The sequence below is a fragment of the Saimiri boliviensis genome, chromosome 6 (assembly GCF_048565385.1).
Source record: "Saimiri boliviensis isolate mSaiBol1 chromosome 6, mSaiBol1.pri, whole genome shotgun sequence".
NCBI lineage: Eukaryota > Metazoa > Chordata > Mammalia > Primates > Cebidae > Saimiri > Saimiri boliviensis.
The window spans coordinates 76,308,943-76,335,669 of record NC_133454.1 but is presented as its reverse complement, the minus strand read 5'-3'; the positions used below and the strand labels follow the sequence as shown (position 1 = coordinate 76,335,669).

General features: G+C 45.0%; 2 protein-coding genes across 10 annotated transcripts in view; one reads left to right on the top strand and one right to left on the bottom strand.

Moving 5' to 3' along the window:
• The window catches only part of RRP8 (ribosomal RNA processing 8), a 109,735-nt gene that overhangs the window by 41,949 nt on the left and 41,059 nt on the right, over window positions 1-26,727 (top strand). For all 9 annotated transcript variants that reach the window (XM_074401040.1, XM_074401035.1, XM_074401039.1 and 6 more), the window contains one exon: window positions 24,408-24,529. In XM_074401040.1, coding sequence (XP_074257141.1) covers window positions 24,408-24,513 — 106 coding nt within the window. In that variant the 3' untranslated portion in view covers window positions 24,514-24,529. The remainder of the gene's footprint in view (window positions 1-24,407; window positions 24,530-26,727) is intronic.
• Window positions 1-26,727, bottom strand: part of LOC101036455 (dynein heavy chain domain-containing protein 1) — a 72,098-nt gene that overhangs the window by 7,961 nt on the left and 37,410 nt on the right. Inside the window, 14 exon segments of the mRNA XM_010337663.3 lie at window positions 105-536; window positions 660-842; window positions 1,094-1,243; window positions 4,984-5,086; window positions 5,162-5,366; window positions 5,676-5,884; window positions 6,072-7,689; window positions 17,029-17,317; window positions 17,559-17,751; window positions 17,922-18,099; window positions 18,308-21,191; window positions 21,312-21,409; window positions 21,735-21,860; window positions 26,274-26,481. Of these exon segments, the coding sequence (XP_010335965.3) occupies window positions 105-536; window positions 660-842; window positions 1,094-1,243; window positions 4,984-5,086; window positions 5,162-5,366; window positions 5,676-5,884; window positions 6,072-7,689; window positions 17,029-17,317; window positions 17,559-17,751; window positions 17,922-18,099; window positions 18,308-21,191; window positions 21,312-21,409; window positions 21,735-21,860; window positions 26,274-26,481 (6,876 nt within the window).

Here is a 26,727-nt window from a genome sequence, read left to right as displayed (position 1 = left end):
AGGAGTGCAGAGAGGGACAGAGGGAGGCAGTGAGGCCACAGGGAGGAGCAGGGGAGTGGCATAAAAAGAACTTTGGGGGAGACATCTGGGAGGGGGATGGTTACCTGGAGCTGTGTAGTCCAGGTATGTATGGGTGTGTGTAGTGCAGCCTTCATGGGCCATTTGTAATGCTGGCCATACTGTGCTTGACTGAGGGTCTTTGCCACACAGTTGTGGGAATCTTGGGCATCCTCCACCATCTTAGCCAGGGCCAAATTATGCTCCAGGGTCTCCTGGGCCTGAAACTGGTAGTACCCCAGGCGGGTCTGCTCCCGAGTGAGTGTTGCCTCCACTCGCTGCAGCAGCAGGCCCGTGGGCAGTCCCCGGCAATGTGCCAGTCCGTAGTGCAGAACAGCCCAGAGCCAGGCTGCCAGACTGGCTGCAGGTAGGCTCACTGCCCGCAGGGCTGCATCGCTCATACCTGGAGCTGTCAGAGTTAGGTGTAACTTTATCAGCTCTGAGTCTGTCATCTTCTCCTTGGGGAAGAACACCAGCTCCTGGAAGGATGTGTGTTAAGGGGATGGGGAAGACATGGATGTTCTGGACCCAATAGTTTAGCCTTGCCAAATCGTCCTTTTATCCCTCCCTTACCCTCCTTCATTGTGTTCCACCTTTTCTACCTGATAAAAATCCTCAGTGCATAAAAGCTGCTTGGCACTGGCCCAGCCTGTTTCACGGTGGAACAAGTCACACAGTGCATTGGTCACCTGGACCACAGATTCTGGTGGTGCTCGATAGCTCCGTATCTCCTCAAAGTCAGCCACCTGCAGCTGGCTCAGAGGCTCCAGAAATGCCTTGCTCATCTAAATGAGGAGAGATGTCCTCTGAAGTGAGTTCTTGAGATGTTCTGTTCTTCCTTCAAGGTGTTTTTAGGAGGGATCATCTCCTCTTGGAGTCCCCATGAAAGACTACTCCCCAAGCCATCCTATTACCTTTGCCCCCTCCCCCCGGGAGACTCCAGGATGTCACCCCATCCTCTCCTCTTGGCATGCTTAGAGGACACGGCCTCTTCCAGGAGAGAAGCAATGCAGGGCAGGTGGCAAGAAGAGCCCACCTGCTCCAGGAAAGCCGCTTGCTGAGCCTGCAGGGCATCCCGCTGCTTGGCCAGGTTCTTAAGGAGCTTCTCTTGATGCCGACACTCTTCCAGCTGCTGCTTGTATAGGAGCTTGCTTTGCTCTAGCTGCTGCTGAAACACGCTGAGGCTCTGTGAACAGAGGTCCAGGCCCTGCAGCTCCAGATGCGGGAACACCCCAGGGGAAGACCCTATGATCCTAGGACTCTAGCATACTTCTCACTTGAAAGACTGACCATGTCCAAGTAGGCCACAGATAGAGTCTGAGCTGTGGGTCTGTCACTTGTTAGTCCATGAGTTACACATCTAGTAATGCAGCCCCAAATGTGTAGTCTCTTTTTCCTGTAGCTGCTTCACCCGAAGCCTATGTGTGTAACTGTTATATTACACAAATCTATATTTTAGTTGACCCATTAGCAGCAGTTGTCACAGAAGACAGTTTCCTCCCTCTTGAGGCATCCTCCTCTCTTGGCCTTCATGATACTGTGTTCTCCTTGGGCTTTCTCTAACTTCTCTAGCTGCTCTTTCTTTCTCTTCCTCTTTTGGCCCTTAACTATTTCTCATCAGTTTTTTCAGGGCCTCCTTTCTCTTCTCACTCTACACTTCTAAATGCCCTCCCCAATCTCATGGCTTTGATGCCTATTTATGTTCCAACTGCCAAATCTCTCTCTGTAGCTAGGTTCCCTCCCAACCCCATACCATGTATTCATCTGCTTAGTGGAAATCTTCTCTTGAGTGTCTCACAGGCCCCTCAGACTCCACATGTCCCCAAAAGAATATATTGGTTATGCCTCCTCAGCTCTCCTGCAATCTGATTCCTCTCCTGTGTATTCTTTTTGTCAGAGAATGGTGGCAAAATACACTCAAGTTTCCCAAGGAACAAACTGAGTTGTTACCCTTGGCTCCATCTCCTGCATTCCCCCAAATCTAGCCCATCTTTGAGGCCTTTCAAATCTACTTCCTAAATGCCTCTCATGTCCACTCTTCTTCCCAACATCCATCACTCAGGCTCAGGATCTCTCACTTCTGACCTTCTGCACTGGCCTCCTAACTGGTCTCTCAGTTTACACTCTTACTTCCCTCCTTTTATTCCCCCACTGCAGCCTGGCTGGTTTGCTAAAAACTGAATCTCATCATCACCGTGTCATACCACTTGTCATTTCTACATTTGATTGACAATGCCTCCATGACCGGGCCCCTACTCATTATTCCAATCTCATCTCTTTCATCTTTCCCAGCATGCTACTTTCCAGCCATTATTGACTTACAGTTCCTCCAATGTGGCACACACTCTTTTGCCTCTGGGCCTTTCACATGCTGTTACATCAACCTGGGACATTCTGTCACCCAGCCCCTTTCAAACAGTGATCAAATCTGACCTAACTTTCAGGCAACAACTTTCGTGTACTTGATTCATGTGTTTACATACTTAGGGAGTGTTTTTGAGCTCCTACCATGTTATGTACATGCTCTGTGCTGCATAGCAGGGCACTCTGCTTTCTCTAGAAAGTTTTTCTTGATATTTTGGAGTGCTCTGAACCTACTCTGTTATAACACAGTTTTGTCATTGCCTGGATGAGTCTATATCTTCTGCTAAACTATAAGCACCATGAAGGCAAGGACAGTGCCCTATCTCCTCTTATTAGGAAGCAATCTAATTTTTTTTTTTCTTAGACAAGGTCTCACTATGTCACCCAAGCTGGAGTGCAGTGGTGCAATCATTGTAGCTTCAACCTCCTGGGCTCAGATGACCCTCCCACCTCAGACGCCTGAGTAGCTGGAACTACAGACAGGTGCTACCACACCTGAATAATTTTTTATATTTTTTGTAGATATGGGGTTTTTCCATGCTGCCCAGGCTGGTCTTAAACTCCTGGGCTCAAGTGATCCACTGACCTTGGCCTCCCAAAGTGCTGGAATTACAGGTGTGAGCCACTGTGCTTAGCCTAACCTAATATTAATAGTAACTAATATTTATTGAGCTCTCACTATGTGCCAGCACATTTAAATACTTTACATGTAAGATCTTGTTTAATCCTCATCACAACCTTATAAAGTTAGGGAAGTCTCCCCAACCTTTCTGGATCTTTGTTTTCTCATCTGTAAAATGAGAAAATAGCTACCTCAGAAAGTTGTGGCAAGGTTTCTATTATTTCTCTCTCTCTCTCTCTCTCTCTCTCTCTCTCTCTCTCTCTCTCTTCCTTTCTCTCTCTCTATCCATCCATCCATCTAGATGTTAATGTAGGCATATACTGACATAGACATAAATATTAAGAAATGCCTGAACAAAAAATAAATTTTTGTTGAGTGCAATAATGAATAAATCAACCCATTGAATATAAGAGAGAAAAGAGATGAAGGGGCCCAGAATGAGTCCTAGGATTTGGCTCAGTGGATGGTAATGCCATTTCCTGGGGTGGGAAACACTGGAAGAAGTACACACTACTATGGCTATTGAATGAATGACCAAGGGATCTGACTCTGAATGACCCTGAGACAATGAACATCTCCTATCCAGATCTTTGGCTTACTGTGTTCTGCTCTGATGTAACTGATTCACAGATTGAGGAATACTAGCACCCCTAAACCAGATAAACAATCCTGGTATTAATCATCTTGGGAAAAGGTAGGGCAAAAAGCTGGAAAGGGGGATTTCTGTTGCCATCTGACTTTCTTTTCTTTCTTTTGCAACTTAACTGAGTCTTGAGGACTGATATAAGCTGTTCATCCTAGGTGGTGAATAGTAGGAGGGCACCAGCAGCTTTAAAACTCAGGGGACACCACTTACATGGGACACAATTAAAACCACAGTAGTAGACATGTCTCTGCAGTTGTGCGGCACTGGATGATAGTCCTAAAGGTACTCATCAGAAGAGCTGAGTAGGTACTAGAAGCTTAAGACCTGAAACCCTAGCGGAAAGATAATCTGAGTGTGAGGTGAGCACTAGTTCACTGCTCTGAAGTTATACCTGAAATTTATCAAAATCTTGTGTGGTAGAAATAAAGGTGCTATTTCAGAATTCCTCTTATTAGAAACAAAACTGCTCTTTAATTTGGGAAAACACCCTTAACTAGGAGTTAAGAAGTTAGGAAGGTGTGATAAGCCCTATCATCACCAATTTTAGCCACATATAAGAAGTTTGTTTATTCAAAGAGTAAGATTGTTCTGTATAGGACAGCAAAAGGTTTTGATGTTTCAACTGGAAAGGAGTGCTAAAGGAAAAGTGGGATGGCTCAAAAACATTGTAGAGCAGGTGGTAGGGAGATGAGAGAGGAAAGGAAAAGCTGGGTCACTGGAAAATGCCTGGTAGAAGAGGGTGACTAAGAAAATTCAAGACACTTCTGTCTAGTATACCATTATAAATCTACTTCTGGTTCTATGCTATAATATAAATTTCTCCTTGCTGCCATCACCCATCCACATGTCCTTACTGTCTACAACAGTTTTGTTTGTTTGGTGCTTTTGTGGAAGAAAAGGTACAGGGACAAAGTGTTATGGAAAAAGAGGATAACTGTAAGAGGTGAGTGAGTGGTGACTGAGATGTAATCCCTGCCCCAATCCCCATGGGAATTTACAGAGGTCTTGGCAGCATACTGAACTTCACATGGTCAAGGCACTAGGGGCAACCAGAAGCAGATGCTTGGGTTTCACATGTTATGAAGAATCAATCCGGTCTTAGCCGTGTCATGGGGAACTTTCTAGCCTAAGCTGTAAAGGCGGAGGCAGCAGAGATTAGAGAGATTTCCTAGGGAAAGGTGAACCTTAGGGGGAGACAAGCACTAAGGTTCATGCTGGTTGCTTCCTTTCAAGTCCCCTTTTGGGCTCCTGCTTTGACACCACCATAGAAGCCTTAAAATCTTCTTCTCCTTACCTTGAAAGAGGCTTTCAGCTGCTGTTCCAAGTCGAAGATCAGGTTGGCATGGGTACTGTGATCCATAATCAGCATTCTCAGATTCCCCAAGGCATTCTGGACCCTGGAGATACAATGTGCTGGTGAGGAAACCCAAAGGAGCAGAAGGAGGTGCATTGCAGGGGACAGGGCCACTCACCGCTGGGCCTTGTTCTTAATCTTCAGGATCATTTGTTGCTGCAGCATCAGGAAAGTGTCCAGGAAGTCTAAGAAGGTCTTGGGTGTGACGAGTGGCAATGCAGGGCACAGGTGCTCATAGTAAAGGGTGGCCGAAAGGTGAATAAGAGCCATGGCTTTGGCCACACTGGGAATTGAGGGCTGGAGGTCTGGGTACTTCCAGGAGCCTGCAATGGGCATGGCTTTAGCTTTGTGAGCTTGTAGGAAAATGGGAAAGGAAATGGATCCTCTCCTAGCTCAGGAAGAAGGGTAGAAAGTGTGAAGAGGGCTCTGTAGGCAAGAGAGATAGAGATAGAGATAGAGAGAGAGAGAGAGAGAGAGAGAGAGAGAGAGAGATAGAGATAGAGATAGAGATAGAGATAGATAGAGATAGAGATAGAGATAGAGATAGAGATAGAGATAGAGACTGACCTAGGTAATAACCCTCATTAGAGCCTGGTAGAGATGTGTGGTAAGGACAAGTAAAAAGCGCTCACCGTCCTCAAGGGGTAGACTCTGAGCACCCTCCAGGTGATGCTGGGCCACCTTGACCAGGGCATCTTGGTCCCAGGGTTCATAGCGGTCAATGCTGGCAGTGGCCAGCTGAAGGAGCCTCAGGAAAAGGGTAGTGGGCAGCTGCTGGTGGGCCTGTTTATCTCCAATCAGGAAGAAGAGGTGAAGGTGGCTGCACACTTGCTGGTAGAACCTGTGGGCCTGGGGTCAGTTAATGTCTTCCCCTTTACCTTTGCTTGCCCCTCCAGGCCTCAGTCCCAACCTGACTTCTTAGCCCCAATCTTCTCAGCCCTTGTGGCAGCCCACAGAATTCCTTTTGGCCTTTTTGCCAAGACAGAGGAGGAGCAGAGCAGAGTCAGCTATGGGGTTCTTGGCCTCACCTCTGCAACACCATTTCCTTCTCGATGTTATGTTTGACACCAAGGTTCTCCCTGGGGAAGTGGTCTTCAATGTGGTCCAAATCTGCTTCTGTGTACTGGTCAGGGAAACTGCCTGAGGTTGCCAGGGCCAGGAGGCGATGAAGTGTAGTGAGATCCACACCACTGGGTACCAACAGGGCCACTGTCTGGCTTAACATGCCAGCATGCCAGCTGGCATCTCGTAGACATTGGAGAATGGCTTCCTCTGACCCAGATGGTAGATGAAAGAAATGGGCCTGACAAATGCTAGAAGCCAGAGTGATGGCAGTATGGCGCCCAGTACCCAGAGCCCCTGAGAGCATCAGGCCATGCTGCCGGGGCCTGGCCAGCACTCGGACCAGGCGGGCCACGTGCTGGGCCATGGAATGACACCGGGCAAGGTGGGGGCTCAGCTTCAGTTGAGCAGCTGAGGTGGCCAGCTGCTCCTCTAGCTTCTCCCACTGTCGTTCCAGGTACAAGTTGGGAGTCTCAGAGTTAGACCCAAGTATCAGCTCCTGACTGAAGACCAGGTCTGAGGGCTTTTCCTGGGGATGTAGTAGTAGCACTGGTAACAACAGGGGTGAGACCAGGTCCATCTCGGGTGCCTTCTGCCACCAAGTTTTGAATGATCTCTTTACCTGGACTTTATAGTTGGACGCCCTTGTGCCTTTCTCTTGCCTTATCTTGTGACTTATGCTTTCCATCATCCCCCTGCTTACTGGCCCTGTGGATGATGATAGACTTGGATCACTGGAGTTTGAGCCTCTAGGGACCTGAAGGCCATAAGGGTCCTCTTCCTCCTCTGTATCACTGTTGCTGTTGCTGAAGTCCTCCCACTGAGCCAACTCCCCTTCAGATTCCACTTCAGGCACCTTCTCCTCCTCTTCCTCATCCTCTTCATCCTCCTCATGGTCCTTGCCCAGGTGCTGGGGCCCTGGCCTGCAGCAGAAGACACTCTGAGCTACTACTAGGAGCAGCTTGGCACAGTAGGAGCGTTCCCTAGGGCTGTCCAACCGGTCACAAAATGTTCTCTGAGCCTCATGCAACCAAAGACGTACCATGTTGCGTGTGGCCATCGTAGCAGTCAGACGAGTGCCACGCAGGCCTGTCACCCGGTGCAGGTGCTCCTGGAGGTTGGGATAGTCCACAAAGCCTCGGGAGCCTATTCTGTTGGGCAGCAGCTGCAGGCTGCTCAGTAGGTGGCTCACAGAGTGCAGGGAGAAGTGGTAGTGTGGGTGGAGGGGTGAAGGCATGAAGCAATTGCACACAGCCTCCCAGGCTTCTACTGAGGCCCTAACCAGGGCTCGTGCCAGAGCACTCTCCCGCTCCACAGAAGGGAAACGTTCAAGCCAAGCCTGAATGACAGGAACATGCCTGCTTAGCAGGGTGGCCTGGGTCATGCTCTCCAGGGCCAGGACTGTGAAGAGTCTAAAGAGGCGTGGACACAGTGGGCGCTCACAGTAGCCTGGCACTGTGACAGTGGCAAGGAAGTTGACTGTAGGCTGCAGCGTTTGCAGTTCCAAGGTGCTGTGGGCATACATGGTGCCATCCATGGCCTGGCGCAGAGTCTCCAACACTGGCTGGCAGCTCTTCTCTGGGTCTACGGGACATGAGGAATAATAATGCGGACATGTAAAAGTCCACATGGGAGTATCAACCTGTTCCTTCTATTCCTGCCATACATGGTTCTAAAGGAATTTTGTGAATCTGACGTGTTAGGACTTGGTCACATTTGAGTAAGTTATTCTCTCTCCCCTACATTCTCCCTAAAATTGAGGAATTTCTTCTCTCTTCTCCCTAGATCCTACCTCTGTGACTTATTAGTCATTAACTGAAGGTTAATGACTAATAAGATTTGGAAGCTGAGAAGGATAGAAACCAGATCTGATCGCAATTAGGGGAAAGCACAATAATTTCAGTCAAAGATAATAGAGTTAAATCACATGTGCACTTTAAAAAAAATCAACTTTAGTCTGGGGTGTGGTGGCTTACCCCTGTAAGCTTAACAGTTTTGGAGGCTGAGGTGGAAAGATTTCTTGAGGCCAGGAGTTCAAGACCAGCCTGAGTAACATGGCAAGACCTTATCACTACAAAAAATGAAAAATAAAATAGCTGGGCCTGGTGGTGTGTGCTGTAGTCCTGTCTACTTGGGAGGCTAAGCCTGGAGGATCACTTGAGCACAAGAGCTTGAGTGAGCCCTGATCTACCATCTTGCCTGAGTGACAGAGTGAAACCCTGTCTCTTAAAAAAAAATAAATTAAAATAAAATTTAAAAATAAACTTTATTAAGACATGATTTACATAAAACAAAATGTATACATTTTAAATGTATAGTTCAGCGAGTTTTGACTAATGCACACACCTGTGTCATCACCACCCCAATGATATTTAGAACATTTTCATCACCCTAGAAAGTTCCCTCATGCTCCTTTAAGGCCAATCAATCTCCCTGCCACCACCACCAACGGCATTGTTATTTGATCTGATTTCTATCACTATAGGTTAGCTTTGTCTGTTCTAAAACCTCATTAATACAATCATACAGTATGTACTGGATCATGTCTATCTTCTTTTACTCAGCAGGTTTTTGAGATTCATCCATGTTTTTGCATGTTTCCATAGTTTGTTCCATTTTATTCCTGAGTAGTATTTTTCTGAGAGCCCCCAGTTAAATCAGCATTCTAGTACCAGAGCAGCTAACAACCCTGCCCTATCAGGGAAATGAAAGGGAGCTGAATGTAGGGGTTTACAGTGTGACTTTCACAGGATACTTCTTTTGTCTGGTGGACAGCCTAATACCTAGTTGTCTAACCTATGACCAGAGAGTCCCTCACACAGGAAACTTGACCTGGTTCTTTAGACAGAAGGACAAATTCAGTACACCACAACAATAGGAAACAAGTTCAAAGATTTTTACTTAATCCTGTGCAAGGAGGGTATAATGGGCCAGGAGGTCAGTCCTCCATCCTCATGTCACATGAGGTAGAACGAAGAGTCAGACTGAGAGAGAAAGAGAAAGAAACAGAAAGAGAGGGAATGAGGGAAGAAAGGAGGAATGGAGGGCGGGACTGGCAGTGTATATAAGGGAATAGGGTGTGGGTCATTTTACGTTTTCAGGCAAATGCCTGGATGGCCTGTTTTTAAAGGAAAGCAGGGAGCTAGTCTGCTAGGTGGGAGAGATGCCTCTAAATTCTTACCCCTTGTCACCACCTGGAGCCATTTGGGTGTAGATGTGGATTTAGCATTATTCAGAATGCTGCTGCTGTGAACGTTCAGGTATGATAAGTTGGAGGATATGTGGTTCTCATTTTACTTGGGTGAATACCTAAGACTGGAATTGCTGGCTCATATGTTAAGTAATATTTAATTTAGTAAGAAACTGGCATATATATATTTTTATAGGGGATGAACCATTTTACCTTCTCACCATCAAAGTGAGGGAGTTTCAGTTGTTCTACATCTTTGAAAACACTTGTTATTGTCAGTCTTCTTAATTATCATATGGTGGTTTAAATCTGCACTTCACTGATACCTGATAATATCAAGCATTGTTTTGTATACTATTGACCACTCATACATCTTTTGTGAAGTGTCATCTGTTTAAGTTTTTTTGTCCATTTAAAACATTGGGATGATGTTTGTTTTCTTAGTAAGAGCTTTTTATGTATTCTGGGTTCAAGTCCTTAGTCAGATACACGTATCATACGTGTTTCTCTGTCTATAGCTGATTTTTTCATTGTTGTAACAGTGTCTTTTGAAAGGCATAGGTTTTCAATTTTGATAAAATCTAGTTTTTGTGCCCTAAGAAGTCACTGCCTAACCAAGGTCACACAGATTTTTCTCCAATTTTTTTCTAAGAATTTTATTGTTTTAGCTTTTACATTTAGTTCTGTGATCCATCTATATTTTTATCTATACTTTGAGGTTAGAATACACAGTTCATTTTTTTTCTATGCATATATCCAGATGTTCCAGCACCATTCTTTGAAAAGACTAACCTTTCCCCCATTGAATTATCTTGGCACCTTTACTAAAAAGCAACCGGCCATATATGACTATATATCAGATTTTCTGTTCTATTAGTCTTTATGTATATCCTTATACCAATACCGCACTCTCTTCATTACAACAGCTGTATAGCAAATCTTAGCATTACTGCTGTAGGTGTCCCAACTTCATTCTTTTTCAAAGTCGCTTGACTCTTCTAGCTCTTCTGTATTACCATATAAGTTTCAGAATAAGTCTGTCAACTTACCAAAAAAAAATCTGTTAGGATTTAGTCTAGCATTGCATTGAATCTATAAATCACTCGGGGGAGAAGAATGAGGACCTTAATGATACTGACTCTTTTGATCCATGAACATCATATATTTCTCCATTTATTTACATTACCTCTGTCTCAGCAATACTTAGTCTTTTTCAGTGTATAGATCTTGAATGTTTTTCACTAAATTTATTCCATAAGTGTTTTATGCTTTTAAATAACTTTTAAGTAATACTTTAAAATTTCAATTTCCAATGGTTTGTTACTAGGATATAGAAATACAAATGATTTCAGTGGATTGATTCTGTTTCCTGTGACCCTGATACATTAACTCATTTATTGTAGTAGTTTTATAGGGTTTAAAAAATATTCCTTTGGGGTCTCTATGCAGACAATCATATTATATGTCTATACAGATAGTTTTAAATTGTCTTTTAATTTTAAAAGCTTTTATTTTTCTTATTGCACTGATGTGGTCTGCAGTACAATATTGAATAGAAGCAGTGAGCATGTTCTTGCCTTTTAACTGATCTTAGGCGGACAGCATTCAATATTTAACCATTAAATATGTAGTTAGCTGTAAGTATAATAGATGTTCTTCATCAAATTGAGAAAGTTACCTTCTATTCCTGTCATGGAATAGTGTTGGAAATTTATCAACTGATTTTTATCTACTAATATTACTCCTTTTCTCCTTCATTCTGTTAACGTGAGCTACATTGATTTTTGAATGTCTGAACTCCTGGCCTCAAGAAATCCTCCTGCCTAAGCCTCCTGGTAGCTGGGATTACATGTACATGCCACAATGCCTGGCTCCCTTTTCATCCTTTTAAATATCTTTAATAAAAGCTCTTTCATTCCTGATATTCAAAATTTGTTTTCCTTTTTATTTCTTGATTTGTGTTCCTAGGCAATTGTCAATTTTATCTTTTTCAAAGAAACAAAATATGGCTTTGTTGATATTCTCCATTTTTCTATTTCACTGATTTCTGCTCTGATCTTTATTATTGAATTCCTTCTAATTGCTTTAGGTGTAATTTGCTCTTCTTTTTCAAGAGTCTTAAGCAGAAAAATTAGGTCATCGATTCCAAACTTTTCTAAGATAAATTTTTTTTTTTTTTTTTTTTTTTTTTTTGGAGACAATGTCTTACCCTTTCACCAGGTTAGAGTGCAGTGGCGCAAACTTGGCTCACTGCAACTTCTGCCTCCTGGGTTCAAGCAATTTTCCTGCCTCAGCCTCCCAAATACCTGGGACTACAGGCACTTGCCACCAAGTCCAGCTAAATTTTGTATTTTTTGTAGAGACGGCGTTTCACCATGTTGGCCAGGTTGGTCTCAAACTCCTGACCTTGTAATCCTCCCACCTTAGCCTCCCACAGTGCTGGGATTACAGGCTTGAGCCACTGCGCCTGGCCTCTAAGATAGATATTTAAAGCTATAACCTTTAGCTGCATCTCACAAACTTTGATATGTTTTGTTTTCACTATTATTTAGTTCAAAACATTTTCTAATTTCTCTTGTAATTTATTTTTTTGGTACATAATTTATTTAGAAGTGTGTTGTTTAATTTTAAAGAATCTGGAAATTCTCTAGGTTCTAATCTTATTATATTTCTATTGTTATGGGTCAGATAAAATATTCTTTAAATAGGTCAGATAAAATATTCTTTAAAATGTTAATCCTTTGAAATTCGTTGAGCCTTATTTTATAACCCAGCATATGGTCTGTCTTGGTGAATGTCCCATGTGCATTTGAAAAGGCACATTTTGCAATTGGTCAGTGTAATGTTCTGTAAATGTCAGTATGTTGCTAGTGTTATTCAGATCTTTAATGTCCATGCTTTCTTGCTCCCTGTCTTATCAGTTATTGTGAGAAGCATATTAATTTCTTAGTATGACTTCAGATTTACTATTTCTCCTTTGTTTCTATTGGTTTTTTTCCATATACTTAAATGTCTGTTTTAGGTGTGTACCCATTTAAGACTTTTGTCTTTCTGACGAGTTGAATCTTTTAATTAAGAGATGTCATTTTCTATCTCTAGTAATACCCTTTGTCTTAAAGCGCTTTGGTATTAATATTGCCACACCAACTTCCTTATACAAACTATTTCTGTAGTAAACATTTTGCCTTAAAAAAACTTCTTTTAATATGTGTTTTTATATTTAAAGTGCATCTTTTGGACAGCATATAGCTAGATCTACTCTAGTCTGATAATGTTGGCCTTTTATTTGGAATGCTTAGTCCATTTACATTTAATGTATTTATCAATATGGTTGGTTTAAAGTCCATTATATGGTTATTTTTGTTATTTGTTTTCTATTTGGCTCTTTTTTTCTCCTGCATCCAGTCATCCATTACAGCTCTTCTTTTTATTCCTGTGTTGCTCCTTTCTTGCTTCCTTTTGCACAATTTAAATATTTTAAGTACCTCATTGTATTTACTGGCTGTTTAGCTATACTTTTTCTTCTTCTTTGAGACAGGATCTCTCTGTAGCCCAGTCTAAAGTGCAGTGGTTCAAACACAGTTCACTGCAGACTCGATCTGTCAGGCTCAAGTGATCCTCCCACCTCAGCCCCCAAAGTAGCTGGGACTACAGGTGCATGCCATCACACTCAGCTATAATTTTTGCACTTTTTGTAGAGAAGAGGTTTTGCTGTGTTGCTCAGGCTGGACTTGAGCTTCTGAGCTCAAGCAATTAGCTTACCTTGAACTCCCAAAGTGCTGGGATGATGGGCAGAAGCCAATGTGTCCTTCAGCTATGCTCTGTTATTTTTAGTGATTTTTATAGGGCTAATAATATGCCTCCTTAACCAATATTACAAGTAATATTGTACCACTTTACACTTCATACCTGACACCTTCCCTACTTCCTATTTCATCCTTCCTACTTCACATTTCATACTTCCTATCTCACAAATGTAAGAACTTTGCAATAGTATGATTCAATTTACTTGCTTCTCCTCATCCCATCCTTTTACTGTTACAGCTATTGACTCTTTACTTCTACTCATTACCAATTCCATTAACAATGTTATTTTTATTTTATAACTATCAGATGGCTTTTAAGAAAATCAGGGAAGATAACCATTTATATGCATCCACATATTTACCATTTCTGATGCTCTTCATTCTTTTTAAAGATCTGAGTTTCCATCTGCCATTATTTCCCTTCTGCCCAAAGAAGATCTTTTAGCATTTATTGTAGTATTGTTCTACCAGTGATTAATTTTCTCAGCTTTCATGTGTCTGAAATAACTTAATTTCGCCTTCATTTATGAAGAGAATCTTGGCCAGATAGAGAATTCTATATTGACTTCATTTTTTTTTTTTTTTTTAGTACGTTAAAGATTTTTCCCACCATTATCTGGACTCTACTGTTTCTAATGAGAAGTTAATCATCATTCTTAATGTTGTTTCTGTGTATACTATGTTTTCCCCCCCACCACACCAACCACTTTCATAGTTTTTCTTTGCTTGGTTTTCAGCAGTTTGGTATGATGGGCCTAGACGTAGCTTTCTTTTTATTATTCTACTTTGGAATAACTGAGCTTTTTATATATGAAAGTCAGTATTTTTCAAGAAATTTGGGGAAATGTTGATAACTATTTCCTTGAACAATTTTATACCCTATTCTTACTCTCCTTTTCTTCTGGAACTCCAATTCTGTATGTGTTAGACTGAAGCTGTATTTCTATTCAATATTTTTATATTCTTCAGGGTTCACTGATGTTTTCTTCTATCATCTCCAATCAGCTGTTAAACCCACTGCTATGATTTGAGAATTTGTCCCTTCCAAAACTCATCTTGAAATTAAAACCCCCACGTGGCAATATTGAAAGATGGAGCCTTAAAGAGGTGACTGGGTCGTGGGGACTCTGCCCTGATAAATGGACTAAACTATTCATGGATTAAGGAGTTAATGGATTAATAAATTGTCATGAGAGTAAGACTGGTGGCTTTATAAGAAGAGAAAGGAAGACCTAAGCTAGCATGGTCAGCCCTCTTGCCATGTGATGCCCTGTACCATCTTGGGATTCTGCAGAGACTCGCTACCAGCAAGAAGGCCCTCATTAGAAGTGGCCCCTTGACCGTGAACTTCTCAGTCTCCACAACTGTAGAAAATAAATTAAAAAAAAAAAAATTACCCGGTTTCAAGTACTCTGTTGTAAGCAACAGAAAATGAACTAAGACACCCATCCAGGAAATTTTGCATTACAGATATTACATATTCTAATTCTAAAATATCAATTTTGTTCTTTTAGTAGGTTCCATTTCTCTGCTGAGAGTCCCTATCTGTTTCATGCATTAAGATCACATTTTTCTTTAGCAATTGAATACTTTTATAAGAGCTGTTCTAAAGTACTAACTAAATCTCTAGACCAGGGGTCGCCAACCCCCAGGCCATGGACCAGTATCAGTCTGTGGCCTGTGTGGAACTGGGCCACAAAGCAAGAGGTGAGTGGCAGGCAAGTTAGCATTACTGCCTGAGCTCTGCCTCCTGTCAGATTAGTGGTGACATTAGATTCTCATAGGAGCACAAACCCTACTGTGAACTGTGCATGGTAGGAATCTACATTCCATGCTCCTTATGAGAATCTAACTAATGCCTGATGATCTGAGTTGGAAGAGTTTCATTCTAAAGCCATCCCCCATCTGTGAAAATTGCCTTCCAAAAAACCAGTCCCTGGTGCCAAAAAGGTTGGGGACTGCTGCTCTAGACCATCTCAGGATCAGTTTCTATTCTATTGCTTGCTTCTTCTTAACAGCATGTCACATTATTTATTGATGTATGTTTTGGCATGTCTATTCATTTTTTATTTTATACTGGATGTTTTGGTGGTTGTCACTCAAGGACACCTTTTACCTTCTGCCAGCAGCAACATTCTTCACTCTACAATGTTGCTTACAATGTTCTCAATTCCCCTGCTGAAATTTCTTCTCAGCTGAAATCTCCTCATAGATCTAACTGTACCACCCTTTACTCCTTCTGTTGTCTCTAATTTTGTGCAAATTCACTGCAAAGGCCAAATAATATAGCTGGAAAGAACTACAGATTTTAGAGCCAAATAGACTTGAATTTAATCTTGGTTGTATCTTGGGCAAGTTATAAAATCTCTGTCTCTGTTTCTTTATCTTTAAAATAATTGTAAAAATTCTCCATCTTACTTGGCTTTTATGAGCACTGAAGATGACATACATAAAGCACGTAGCACATAGTAGATATTCGATAAATTGTTCTGGCTATTATTAAGTATTAAAACATCTGGTTCAAGTTTTCTACATCTCATAAGGGACTTTGCTGTTTAACTGGATAACCTATCCAATGCTTTAGCTCATTGACTTCCTTGACTTCCAACAACCTCTACGTATAATTCACTTCAACCCAATCCCATGACCACATTTAGAAGCTACCATCTTCGAAATATGGAAGACATATCACTTTAGAAACTTTACACTTCAATCTCCCAAACTTTCATCACAAGTTTTTCTATCTGGTCTTCTACAAACTTTTTTTTTTTAGATGAAGTCTCACTCTGTTGCTCAAGCTGGAGTAAGGTTGTGTGATCTTCACTCACTACAACCTCCACCTCCCAGGTTCAAGCCATTCTGCTGCCTCAGCCTCCTAAGTAGCTGGGGCATGCACCACCATGCCCAGCTAATTTTTGTATTTTTAGTAGAGACGGGGTTTCACCATGTTGGCCAGGCTGGTCTTGAACTCCTGACCTCAGGTGATCCATGTGCCTCAGCCTCCCAAAGTGCTAGGATTACAGGCATGAGCCTCTGCGCCTGGCTGTCTTCTACAAACTTTTATTGATCACTTACTTCCTGTGGTGCCTATCAAAATGAATGAGACAAATTTCTGTTCTCTGTTCTCATAAATCTCCAAGTGGCAAAAGGGACAGACAAGCATACAATCATGACTGGTTATCACAAGTCATGTACAGAGCACAGGATGGATAGCTAACCTAGCCTAGGGCTAAGGGTTCCTGGAGAAGCTGCTTTAGGTAATTTAGAAAGAATAAGTAGGATTTAGCCACATAGAGAAGGCAGAGAGGACAGCAACAATGGGTCTAGAGGAAGCCTGACTTGTTGAGTCCAATTAAACAGAATGTAAAAGGCCACAGAAGAAAGCCTCATCACAGAAAGCTTTGTAAGAGCATTTGTCAGAGTTCCAAGTAATGATCATCTGAACCATGGAAGTAAGAGGAAATATTCAAGAAATGTGTAGGAAGTAGGATTGAAAGACACAATGACTGGATATTGGTGAAGGAAAAAGAGATGTCAACAAGATTTCTGGTTTACAGGACTGGTTGAATGGTGAAACTAAGAGGACACACAGGAGCAGATTTTGGCCAGGGGGAGATGATGAGCCCAGGGTTGGGTCTGAGGTACCAACAGGACAACAAGGTGGAGATGTAGACAGCTGGATAGACAGATCTGGTACTTAGAAGAGAAGCAAGGTTGGAAACAGAGATTTAGCAGTCAAAGCAGAGATGAGGCCATGAGAGTGGATGGGATTATTCAGGGAGCATATGCAGAATGAGAAGATATTAAGAACAGAACACTAAAGTTTGATCTATAGACATATATTTGAGAGTCAATGAACATTGCTGGGGATTTTATAGTCTCAAGAGATAATAGTAGCTCCTTCCTTCCCTCCTCCCAGCTCCTTACCAGAAGTGGCCAGGTGCAGATCCTCCAGCAAGAAGAGGAGGGAGGCTTTAGAATCCTGGTATTGCCCAGGCTGTGGGCTGGCTTGGTTTTGGCCCTGTATTCCTCTGCTCAGCAGGAGACGGAGGTGGGTGGAACTGAAGGCAGGATGGATGGGGCTGTATATGTAAGGGTGGTGTGGCTCCACTAGCACTTCCACAAAGGCTGACTTCCCTGTTGCTGCCTCTCCAGCCAGCAGCACTGGCCGTCCCCCTGACAGAAGCAGGTCCACCACATACAACAGTCGTTCCGTCTGCAGGACACAAGTGGGACTTACTGAGTGCCTCCAGTATAAGACAGCAATCTAGCTGAAAGTAAAGGTCTAAGGGACTTGTCTTAGAACTGTGCTTGGAGAATATTTCATGTATTTTTGTGATTGTGAAACTATATCAAAGAAAGGGAACAGGTGGGCCTCAGCTGATCTTCGAACATGGATTACCCCAAAGATAAGTCCTGAACTTCTAACCCTAGATCCTGCCTTACTGTCTTCACACCTGAATAGAAGGGTGAAAGGTGCCCAGAGTTCCTTTGATGTGGCTGCTCACGTATTGGCCAGTGAAGGGGACCAGTGTTCCATCTTCAGGGCTTACATGTAGATCAAACACCAAGGCTGAGGGTGGTGGCTCAGGGTAGTTGGAGAGGCAACTAATAGAATCCCTTATGAAGGTATCAAAGACAGGCCAGAACCTGCTCAGATGAACACACAGGCAAAAGCGTCAGACAGGTACAACACTTCCATTTATGACACACTCACACTCCACCATACCCTAACAGTTATGTCATGTGGGTTTTTTTTACTTTCGTGGGCCAGTCCATCTCAGCCCTCTGCATCTCCCATCCCCCATCCCTTTAGGTACCTGGATGGAAGGTGGGCTCCAAAGCCCCAGATCAAGGCAAAAAGAAAACTGCTGACAGCCAGCAAGTGTTCCCTGCTCTTATTTGGTACATCATCACTGTCAACTTGGGACTGGTTTAGAAAGATTCTTTTTGAAGACCTGAAACTTTGGGCCACAGGATCACTACAGCTGAGGTCCTCTGCAAAGGTCGCCATGGCCACGATAGAAGCCCCAGTAGAAAAAGGTGGAAGGTGAAAGAAAGAAAGAAAGAAAGAATAAAGGTTGACTCTGTTACTTCTCACTCCTGGCCCAGATCCACCAAAGAACACATGCCCCAGGCACCAGCTATATATCCCAGCTACCCGTAAGTCCCCTTCTCTCTCAAACCAGCCCTTCCATCTTCCCACCTGCGCCAGAGGCCTTCTCCTCTAGATGCAGGTGGCGGTCAAGCAGACTATGCAAGATGCGTGCCATGCTGGTAACTTCTGCCACACCTGGGCAAACAGCCTGCTGCCCGTGTACCTGCAGCAGAGAGCTGACACCTTGGCTGGTGAGGAATCGGAATGTTGCAGGCACCAGAACTTCAGCCAGGTGGTTGAGCTCGGTGACTGTCTGGTGCTGCAGGCGGTACTCAGAGGGAAGGGATGCCATCAGGGCACTAAGTATACACTGCCAAGTCTGCTCTCCACCACACCAGACTAGGGCGCAACAGCCTACCACTGTGGGGGACATGCCTGTTGCATCTGTCACCTCCATCAAGAGAAAGGTGCTTGGGGGTCGTTCTATCTGCTGTCCATTGGGGAGACTAAGCTGGGGAAACTCACTCAGGAGGCAAGTGATGGAGTCCAGCCAAGCAGCACCGGAGGCCCCATCACATATTATCCAGTGCTGGATCGCCACTGATTTCTCTGTCTGCCTCTTTTGGCCCATGTTTTTACACTGACTGGCTGCACGAAGTTCCTTGGGGAAGATGCCATGATGCCAGCAGGGGCCCTCTAGCCATCCCAGAAACTCCTGGGGGTTTAGGCCACTGGGGTACAGGTGAGTAATTTCCACAGGCTGGCAGCCTTGGGTTGAGGTGTCCTCCATGGCTGCCAGCCGATTCTGGATCTTAAATAAGCTGTGCCAACAAGTGGTCTTGCCGCTGCCTGCAGAGCCCAGGAGCAGAATGCCTGAGACCCGGCTCAGGGCCTGGCTCAACTGTTCCAGAGACCCCAAAATGTCAGGGCTGGGATGCAGACCTACCTGCTGCAGTTCCTCCACCACCAGTGGCTTCATCAGCCTGTGAGTCATAGGTTCTGCCAGCACTTGGCTGGCGCTAGGGAAGAGCACACATAGCAGCCCTCGGAGGTTGTGCAGGTGGAGCCCATTGAGAATGCTAAACAGCGGTGAGCGCAGTAGAGCATGCAGTAGGGCAGCCTCCTCAATGGCAGCCAGGCTGCGAGGCTGCTGGGACTCTGGTTCCTCCTTGATCACATTTAGTGTCTGTATTGTGTCTTTCAGTATCTGCTTGAGCAGTGGCAGGCGACAGGGCAGGGGCCCAGACACCAGCTCACGCTCTAGGGAGAAGAATTTGGATAGGCGGGTAGCCATCCGGAAAGCATCCCGCATCCCTGCACCCAGCAGGGTCAGCTCTGCCACTTGCCGCAGATCAGGCAATGCCAATGCCACAGGCCGCAGCAGCAGGTGCAGGTTGGCAGGCACAGCAGAACTCAGGGCACGCAGTTCCAGGAGACAGCCATAGCCAAGGCGCACAGACACGTGATGTTTTTCAAAGAAGCCACTGCCAAGGAGCTGGGGCTGGGTGGGGTCTATGGTACTTGTGTTTCGGGAGGCCTCCTGGTACAGTGGGGCATACAAGTGGTGCAGTTCTGCCAGGCGCTGGCCCAGGGCAGAGAGCAAGCCAGGGGGCAGCTGATGAACTGCCTCCAACAGCAGCCAGGCACCACCCTGCAGGGCACCATTCAGATAGTTGCTCAGGCACTGGGTCTCTATCTGAGGTGAGCAGGGCAGTATGACCAGCTGGCGGCCCAGGGCCTGTGCTAGGCTATTCACTATAGCTTTCTTGCCCATACCTTTAGGACCCAGTAGGGTCCCACAGGCCACCTCCTCTAAGGCCAATAGTAGTACCAGGGCTGGCCGTTCCGGCAGCAGGCTGGGTAGAGGCCCTAGTCTAGGTCCCAGGTACTCATAATTGTACAGGAAGGACCTGCCTAGCACGTCTATCCAGCATGCTGCTGGTGACTGAGAGGGTTCAGAAGATGCAATAGTCTTAAGACTCTGTAAGGGGCTTTTGGAGATTATGTGAGGTGAACCCAAGTGATATTTGAGTTGGCGGACCCAGTGGAAGTCTGTGAGGTCACTGACCTTGTGCTGTTCCAGCAGCTGTGCTATATCCCGGTGGGTCACTGCCATGACCAGCAGGGCACTGAGCAGACTGGTCTGGCGGACAGAAAGCAGGGGCTGCTTACCTTTGGAAGCCCTCTGGGCCCGCAAAAAATTCACCAGTACCTCAAGCTTGCGCATATGCATGGAGACCACGGCCAGGGTACCCCAGTCAAGCAGAGCTTCCTCCATCTCGGCCCGCCATACCACCTCCTCCGCCACCAGCACACACTGCCATGGGAAGGCCTGGACTAAATCGATCCAGTGCTGGACATGCAGTTGCAGGTACAACTGGTTTTGCTTAGGCAGCTGCTTGAGGGCCTCGGCTAGAGATGGGCCTCGAGCGAGGTGAGCAGCTACACAGCCCTGCAGCATGTGCACCAGTGCCAAGCGCAGACACTTCTCCAGAGAGGCCAGCCACTTAGGGAGGTCTGGATGCAGAGGAAGGGGACTCTGCAGCTTCACCTCCTCCCCACCCACCCCTAGCACTGCAAGTGCCTCCACCTGAGTCTGTGTGTTTGGGCTTGACTCCCAGTCATCCCTGTTTTTCTCACCAGTTGGGTGAGACTTGAAGCTCACAGCATGCACATGAGGAAAGCAGCGTCGTACCCATCGCTGGGCTTCGCAGGATTCCAGTCGGGCAGCCAGTAGGGCTACCAGCTCACTGTCACTAAGGAAGAAGAGGCGGGGGAAGTGAGCACACACCCCATAGAGCACGCTCTCCAGAGTCACGATGATGCCCTCCAGCTCCACTGATCCTGCTTGCAGCAGTTGTTGCAGCTGCTGGCCTTGGAAGTAAGGGCTCCTCTTGGCATTGGGCACTACAAGTGACAGAACCATGGGGTCAGCTACAGAGATGCGCATCAGGGTTCGATACTGATCATCCATGGCCTTGAAACGAGAGCTCTGTGGTGAGGGAGAGGATAAAAGTGAGGGCCAGTATGAAGTGGCAGCTCCCCTTTCCCACCCCAAGCCCTGCTATTCAGGAACCCTTCTTGCCCTCTCTGCCTCAACCCCCTTCCCTACCAGGTCAGCACTAGGAAACTGAATCTTCATCTCATGCAGAACTTTATTCAGAAAAATCCACTTCTGCTGGAAAGTCACCCACACCTTCAGCAGGGCACCTGTGTAAGCAGCCAGAGAAATGCTGGTGGGAAACACTAGGGTTCTACCTTCTGCAAGGGAGTCCACCTTACTCCTGATCTCTCAGGTACCCAACTAGCCCAAGCAAAATACTCTGCCCAGCAGGACTCAGGGACCTTGCCTGAGGGAGAAAAAACTTTCTCTGTGAATAAAAACCTGATCTCTTTATTCCAAGAAAGCCCTGAAGGAGGTCCTCACTCTGTTCTTCATATCTTCTCCCACCCAACCTCCACCTCTCACACCCATCCCTCTGGGACAGCCTGCCTCAGGTCTCACCCATCAGCCCAGCTAGAGGCTGGCACTTACCCAGGTCATGCATGATGGCCACCCACTCCAAAGCTATTTTGTTTAAGTCTCCTGACTTTTGGATGGCCAGGATCTTGAACAACACCTGAAGACTTTCCTGGATGGAATCCTTCAGGTTGCTGTAATCTAAGACAGAAAAAACTTGAGCTGGCAGTCAGATGGAGCAAGGGCAGGGGCTGGGGCAGAGAAGAGTAGACCAGGGTGACCTTCCAGGAGAGACAGTTATAGAGACCCTGATGTCCTTTCTTTTCTTTTCTTTGAGACAAAGTCTTGCTTTGTGGCTCAGCCTGGAGTGCAATGGCACTATCTTGGCTCACTGCATTACGCTTCCCAGGTTCATGCAATTCAACTGCCTCAACCTCCTGATTAGCTGAGATTACAGGTGTGTGCCACCACGCCTGGCTAATTTTTTGTATGTTTAGTAGAGATGGTGTTTCACCATGTTGGCCAGGCTGCCCTCGAACTCCCGACCTCAAGTGATCCACCCACCTCGGCCTCTCAATGTGCTGGGATTACAGGTGTGAGCCACTGAGCCTGACTGCCCTTTCTGTCTTTAAGGATTGCATCAGTCAATAGTAGAACCAGTAAAGCACTGGAGTCTCAAAACAGTAAGAGAAGAAACTCCTCCTTTCCCAAGGCACTGTGGGCAGATTCCAGACCAGCTGATTTCCCTGGTTAGCTCTTATATGAGTATGCACCTAACACCATTGAAGTTCTTTCTAAGAACTAGAGCCTCTAGCCTGGGAAGAGGGCTCAATGGCTCCAGGTCCCTACATAATATTGCTATAGCAAGAATGTCCATTCTGGCATAAAAGGGGTCCTGGCAGAGAAACTGAGAACAAACTTTCTCTCATAGTATTAGCACTTGGCTCCCTGGTGCTGCTTAAAGAGTCATCCCATTATGCCACAAGTGCTTGGTGAGACTAGGGCTGGAAATGAGGTAGGAACGCTAATGGGTAAAAATGAGAGGAGAATCAAGCAATGTTTATTCAGACAGATATAGCACTCTCCAAACACCCCTGGTATGAAGAAAACTCATGATCCTTTAAGTTCTATGGGACATGAGGCAGCCACAGGCCTCCACACAGCTGCCTGTGTAAGTGTACTTCAGCTTCCCTCTGCATATCTACATAGACCTCAAGTTCTCAAAGTTCTCAACTAATTTGGGGAAGGTTTTTTTTTTTTTTTTTTTTTTTTGAGACGGAGTTTCGCTCTTGTTACCCAGGCTGCACGCGCCACCATGCCCAGCTAATTTTTTGTATTTTTAGTAGAGACGGGGTTTCACCCTGTTGACCAGGATGGTCTCGATCTCTCGACCTCGTGATTCACCCGCCTCGGCCTCCCAAAGTGCTGGGATTACAGGCTTGAGCCACCGCGCCCGGCCTGAAGGTTTTGATGAGGTAGCATGAAGTCTCACTTGACCTAGATCCAAGCTGTTTCTTCCAACATGATACATAAAAAGCACAAACTTCCTTGGGGGTGATGGTTCCAATGTTATACTTTCATTTTCATATATGTCCTTGTTCTCATTTGGTTAAGAATCTAAAAGGGAGATTAATAATTTGTGGGTGTGACCAACCCTATAACAACCTGTCTTCCTGAGGTGAGAATTAAATACATAAGAAGTCCATCATTTGTGATTGGGTGAATGAAGTCACCAGCTTCATGGTGTGTGGCCACTACAAAGATGTGGTCCTTGGTTAATATGCCCTGAGTTAACAAGAGAAGAAAGCCTAGTACAGAGAAAGGAGAGAACCCATAGGAGAAAAACTTAACCATACAAGTGTTTGATGCAAATGCTAGCTTGAGAGGGAGAAGGGGGAAGTGAAAAGGAGCAAAGGTGGAGGAGGGGTTGTGAGCTCAAGTAAAGACTCGTAGGACCCAGGCTGGCGTCTGAATGTATGCTCACAGACAGCCCAAGGCCCAGACTATCCAGAGCCTTTACTCTGTACTCTGAATTTTTATTTATTACTTTTAGTAGCAGAGAAATCTAAGGATGAGGCAGAAAAGTGGCAGAGATCAAGTAGGAGCAGATTGGCAAAGTGTGGAACCAGGGTCAGAAATGGGCAAATGGATTTGCATAAAATGTGCTCAGGACAAAAGTGGGAAGAAAATCTCCTTTCAGTCTTGGTGCAGATGTTAACTGCAGACATCCAGCCTTTATGTCAGTCAACACCAAAACTTGTGAGTCCTTGGTAAGGGAGATGTGAAAAAGGAGGCTGGGTACCATTTATCAGTGTGCTGCAAATGGCTGGAAAAGGCATCGCTAGCTGAATGCTGGGCATAAAGAGGTGATAAGGATAAAGAATTTGGGTAATAAAGAACATCTATATTAGAATGGAAAGGACCTACATTCTCCTCCCTGCAGAAGTTGAACCAATTACACATCTTGCCTAGTTGAGTCCTGCATAGCTTGAGTCCATCCACCTTTCTTTCCTCATTGCTACTTTCCTAGTCTAGACCACCATTATTCTTCACTTGGATTATACCAGTTGTCCCTTAACTGATCTTTCAATTGCCATCCTTTGTCTCCCTTCAATCCATTCTCCATATTGAAACCAGAATGATGTTGTTAAACTAAAATCTGATTATGTTACTACCCCACAAGAAACATGCAGTGATTGTCTATTGTTTTCATGTTACTGAGTACATTCTTTTTTTTTTTTTTTCCAGATGGAGTCTCCCTCTGTTGCCCAGGCTGGAGTGCAGTGGCATGATCTTGGCTCACCACAACCTCCACCTCCCAGGTTCAAGCAATTCGTCTACCTCAGCCTCCTGAGTAGCTGGGATTAAAGGTATGTGCCACCACACCCAGCTAATTTTTGTATTTTTAGTACAGATGGGGTTTCACCATGTTGGTCAGGCTGGTCTCGAACTCATGACCTCATGATCCACCTGGCTTGGCTTCCCAAAGTGCTCGGATTGTAGGTGTGAGCCACTGCGCCCAGCCTGAGTAAATTTTTAATGTGGCCCATAAGACTTTGCATGATCTGACCCTCTCCAGTTCCATTTGCCCCATCCCCTCCTCCGCTATTCTTTGGGATCCAGCCATAGACAAATAGAAGCTCTTTTAGTGCATGCTCCCCATTGTTACCATCAAATATACTGACTAAAGCCCTAACTGAATTGAAACTCACAGATTTCAAGCTATTCTTCAGAACACCCAAACATTTTTGCTTCCACTAGGTAAATTGTGTGCTCACTAAGAGTTAGAATGTGTTTGCACATCTATTTATGTGAGTTATGTTATTATTTTAAGTAAAGAGTTGAATCTAATATTGTAACAACCACTTATATATTGGTGGGAAAAAAGTTGCTGTTTCTATGGAAACCACAGAAAGCCTCAGTAAAGGCAAAGTGATTAAAAATATGCTATTAGGTATAGGCAAGTCAATTTTTATAAATTGGGAACTTATACTAAAAACCTAGAAAAGTTCTGGACTCTGAGACAGTGTCTTCTATATAACTCCCACTCTGTCTTAATCTCCTTGGAAGTCCTCTTCTCACCTTTCTCTCTCCACACAGTGCCTGGGTCCTGCAGCTAAGGACCCTTCCATTCACAGGGACTTTAAAAGTGTCTTCCTGTTGCTGCCCAACTTTACAGAAAGTGAAAGTAGAAATGGTAGACAATGCACTAATGCAAGAAAGGCAGTGAGGAACTCTCAAATCAAACAAAAGCTCTTGTCATTAGGTTAAAAGGTTAGTAAATAAATGCGCATGTATATATTTTAAGCTAAAGTAAAGGTCTTAAACTGTGTATGCATCATTAGCATTTTGGATTTACCAATTGGGTCTCAATTGTGTTGAATAAGAAAATTTCTCCTCTACTGGCAGTACCACAGCTATATCACCTTGGATGCTTGTGTATATGCTGTCCCTTTTGTCTGGTCTGCCCTTCTCACCTGGCAAGTTTGGCAAACTCTTACTCCTTCAAAAAGTCAGCACAAGGCCTCTGCCTAAAGAAGACTTTTCTGATTCTCTCTCTGGGTCTTTGAGATTGTCCTCTCTCTGAGATTCTACTGCCCTCAGTAAGGTACCCTATCGTGGTTATCCCTATATTACTGTCTATCTCTCAATGGACTCAGGAGTTTCTGAGGGACAGGGATGCTGTCTGTAAGTCTCATGGTCTCCTGTATTTAGCACAGAGGATGCAGGTTTGATGAGGGAAATAATAAAGAAATGAATTAATGAATGAGTGAAGCATAAAATCAGACAGCAGGATGCAATCTAGAGGACAGAGCATTGAAAGGTGGAGATAACTGACCACGAGGAATTTCTGACTGTACCCCAAAAGGGGAGGACATTTGCTGAAGGACCCAGGCATTGGGTAGAGATGGTGAGGGGAAGGGGCTCCCAAGGAGATTAAGACAGTAGGGGGCCACATGGAAGACAATGTCTCAAAACAGACTAACGTCTCAGGCTATCTTGTAAGGATGGGCCCTGGCTAGAGAACCAGATCTGGCAGGGCTTGATGGATATGGCGGATGAAAATGGCCCCTGGCAGCAGGCTTTCACTGGGCCACAAGGACTGCATCTCACCTGAGAGGATGAAGGTGCCACTGTCTTTGCTCACTACCTCCCACTGGGGGCTGCGGAGCATCTGCCTCTTGGAGCGCTCCGAGGCTGGGGGCTCGTAGGGTACGTGCAGGATGAAGTTGAGCAGGCGCAGCTGGCGTGCTTCCCAGTACTGCTGCAACTGCCGTATAGTCTCTTGGGCATGAATTCGTTCGTTTTCACTTTGCCAGACCTGGAAGAGCTGGGTCTCAGGAACCAGGAGTGGTAACTGCTTAGGGGATAGGCTTGGAGCTGGGACCTGGGGATTGGATCTGAGGCAGAATTTAAGGGCCAGGGCCCAGGAGAGTGGAGGTCTCAGAGATGAAGGAGGAGGAGGACCATCAGGGCCCAGGAGAGTGGAGGTCTCAGAGATGAAGGGGGAGGAGGACCATCAGGCTTCAAACATAGGCCAACAGCAGCATCTACCTTGACACAGGGT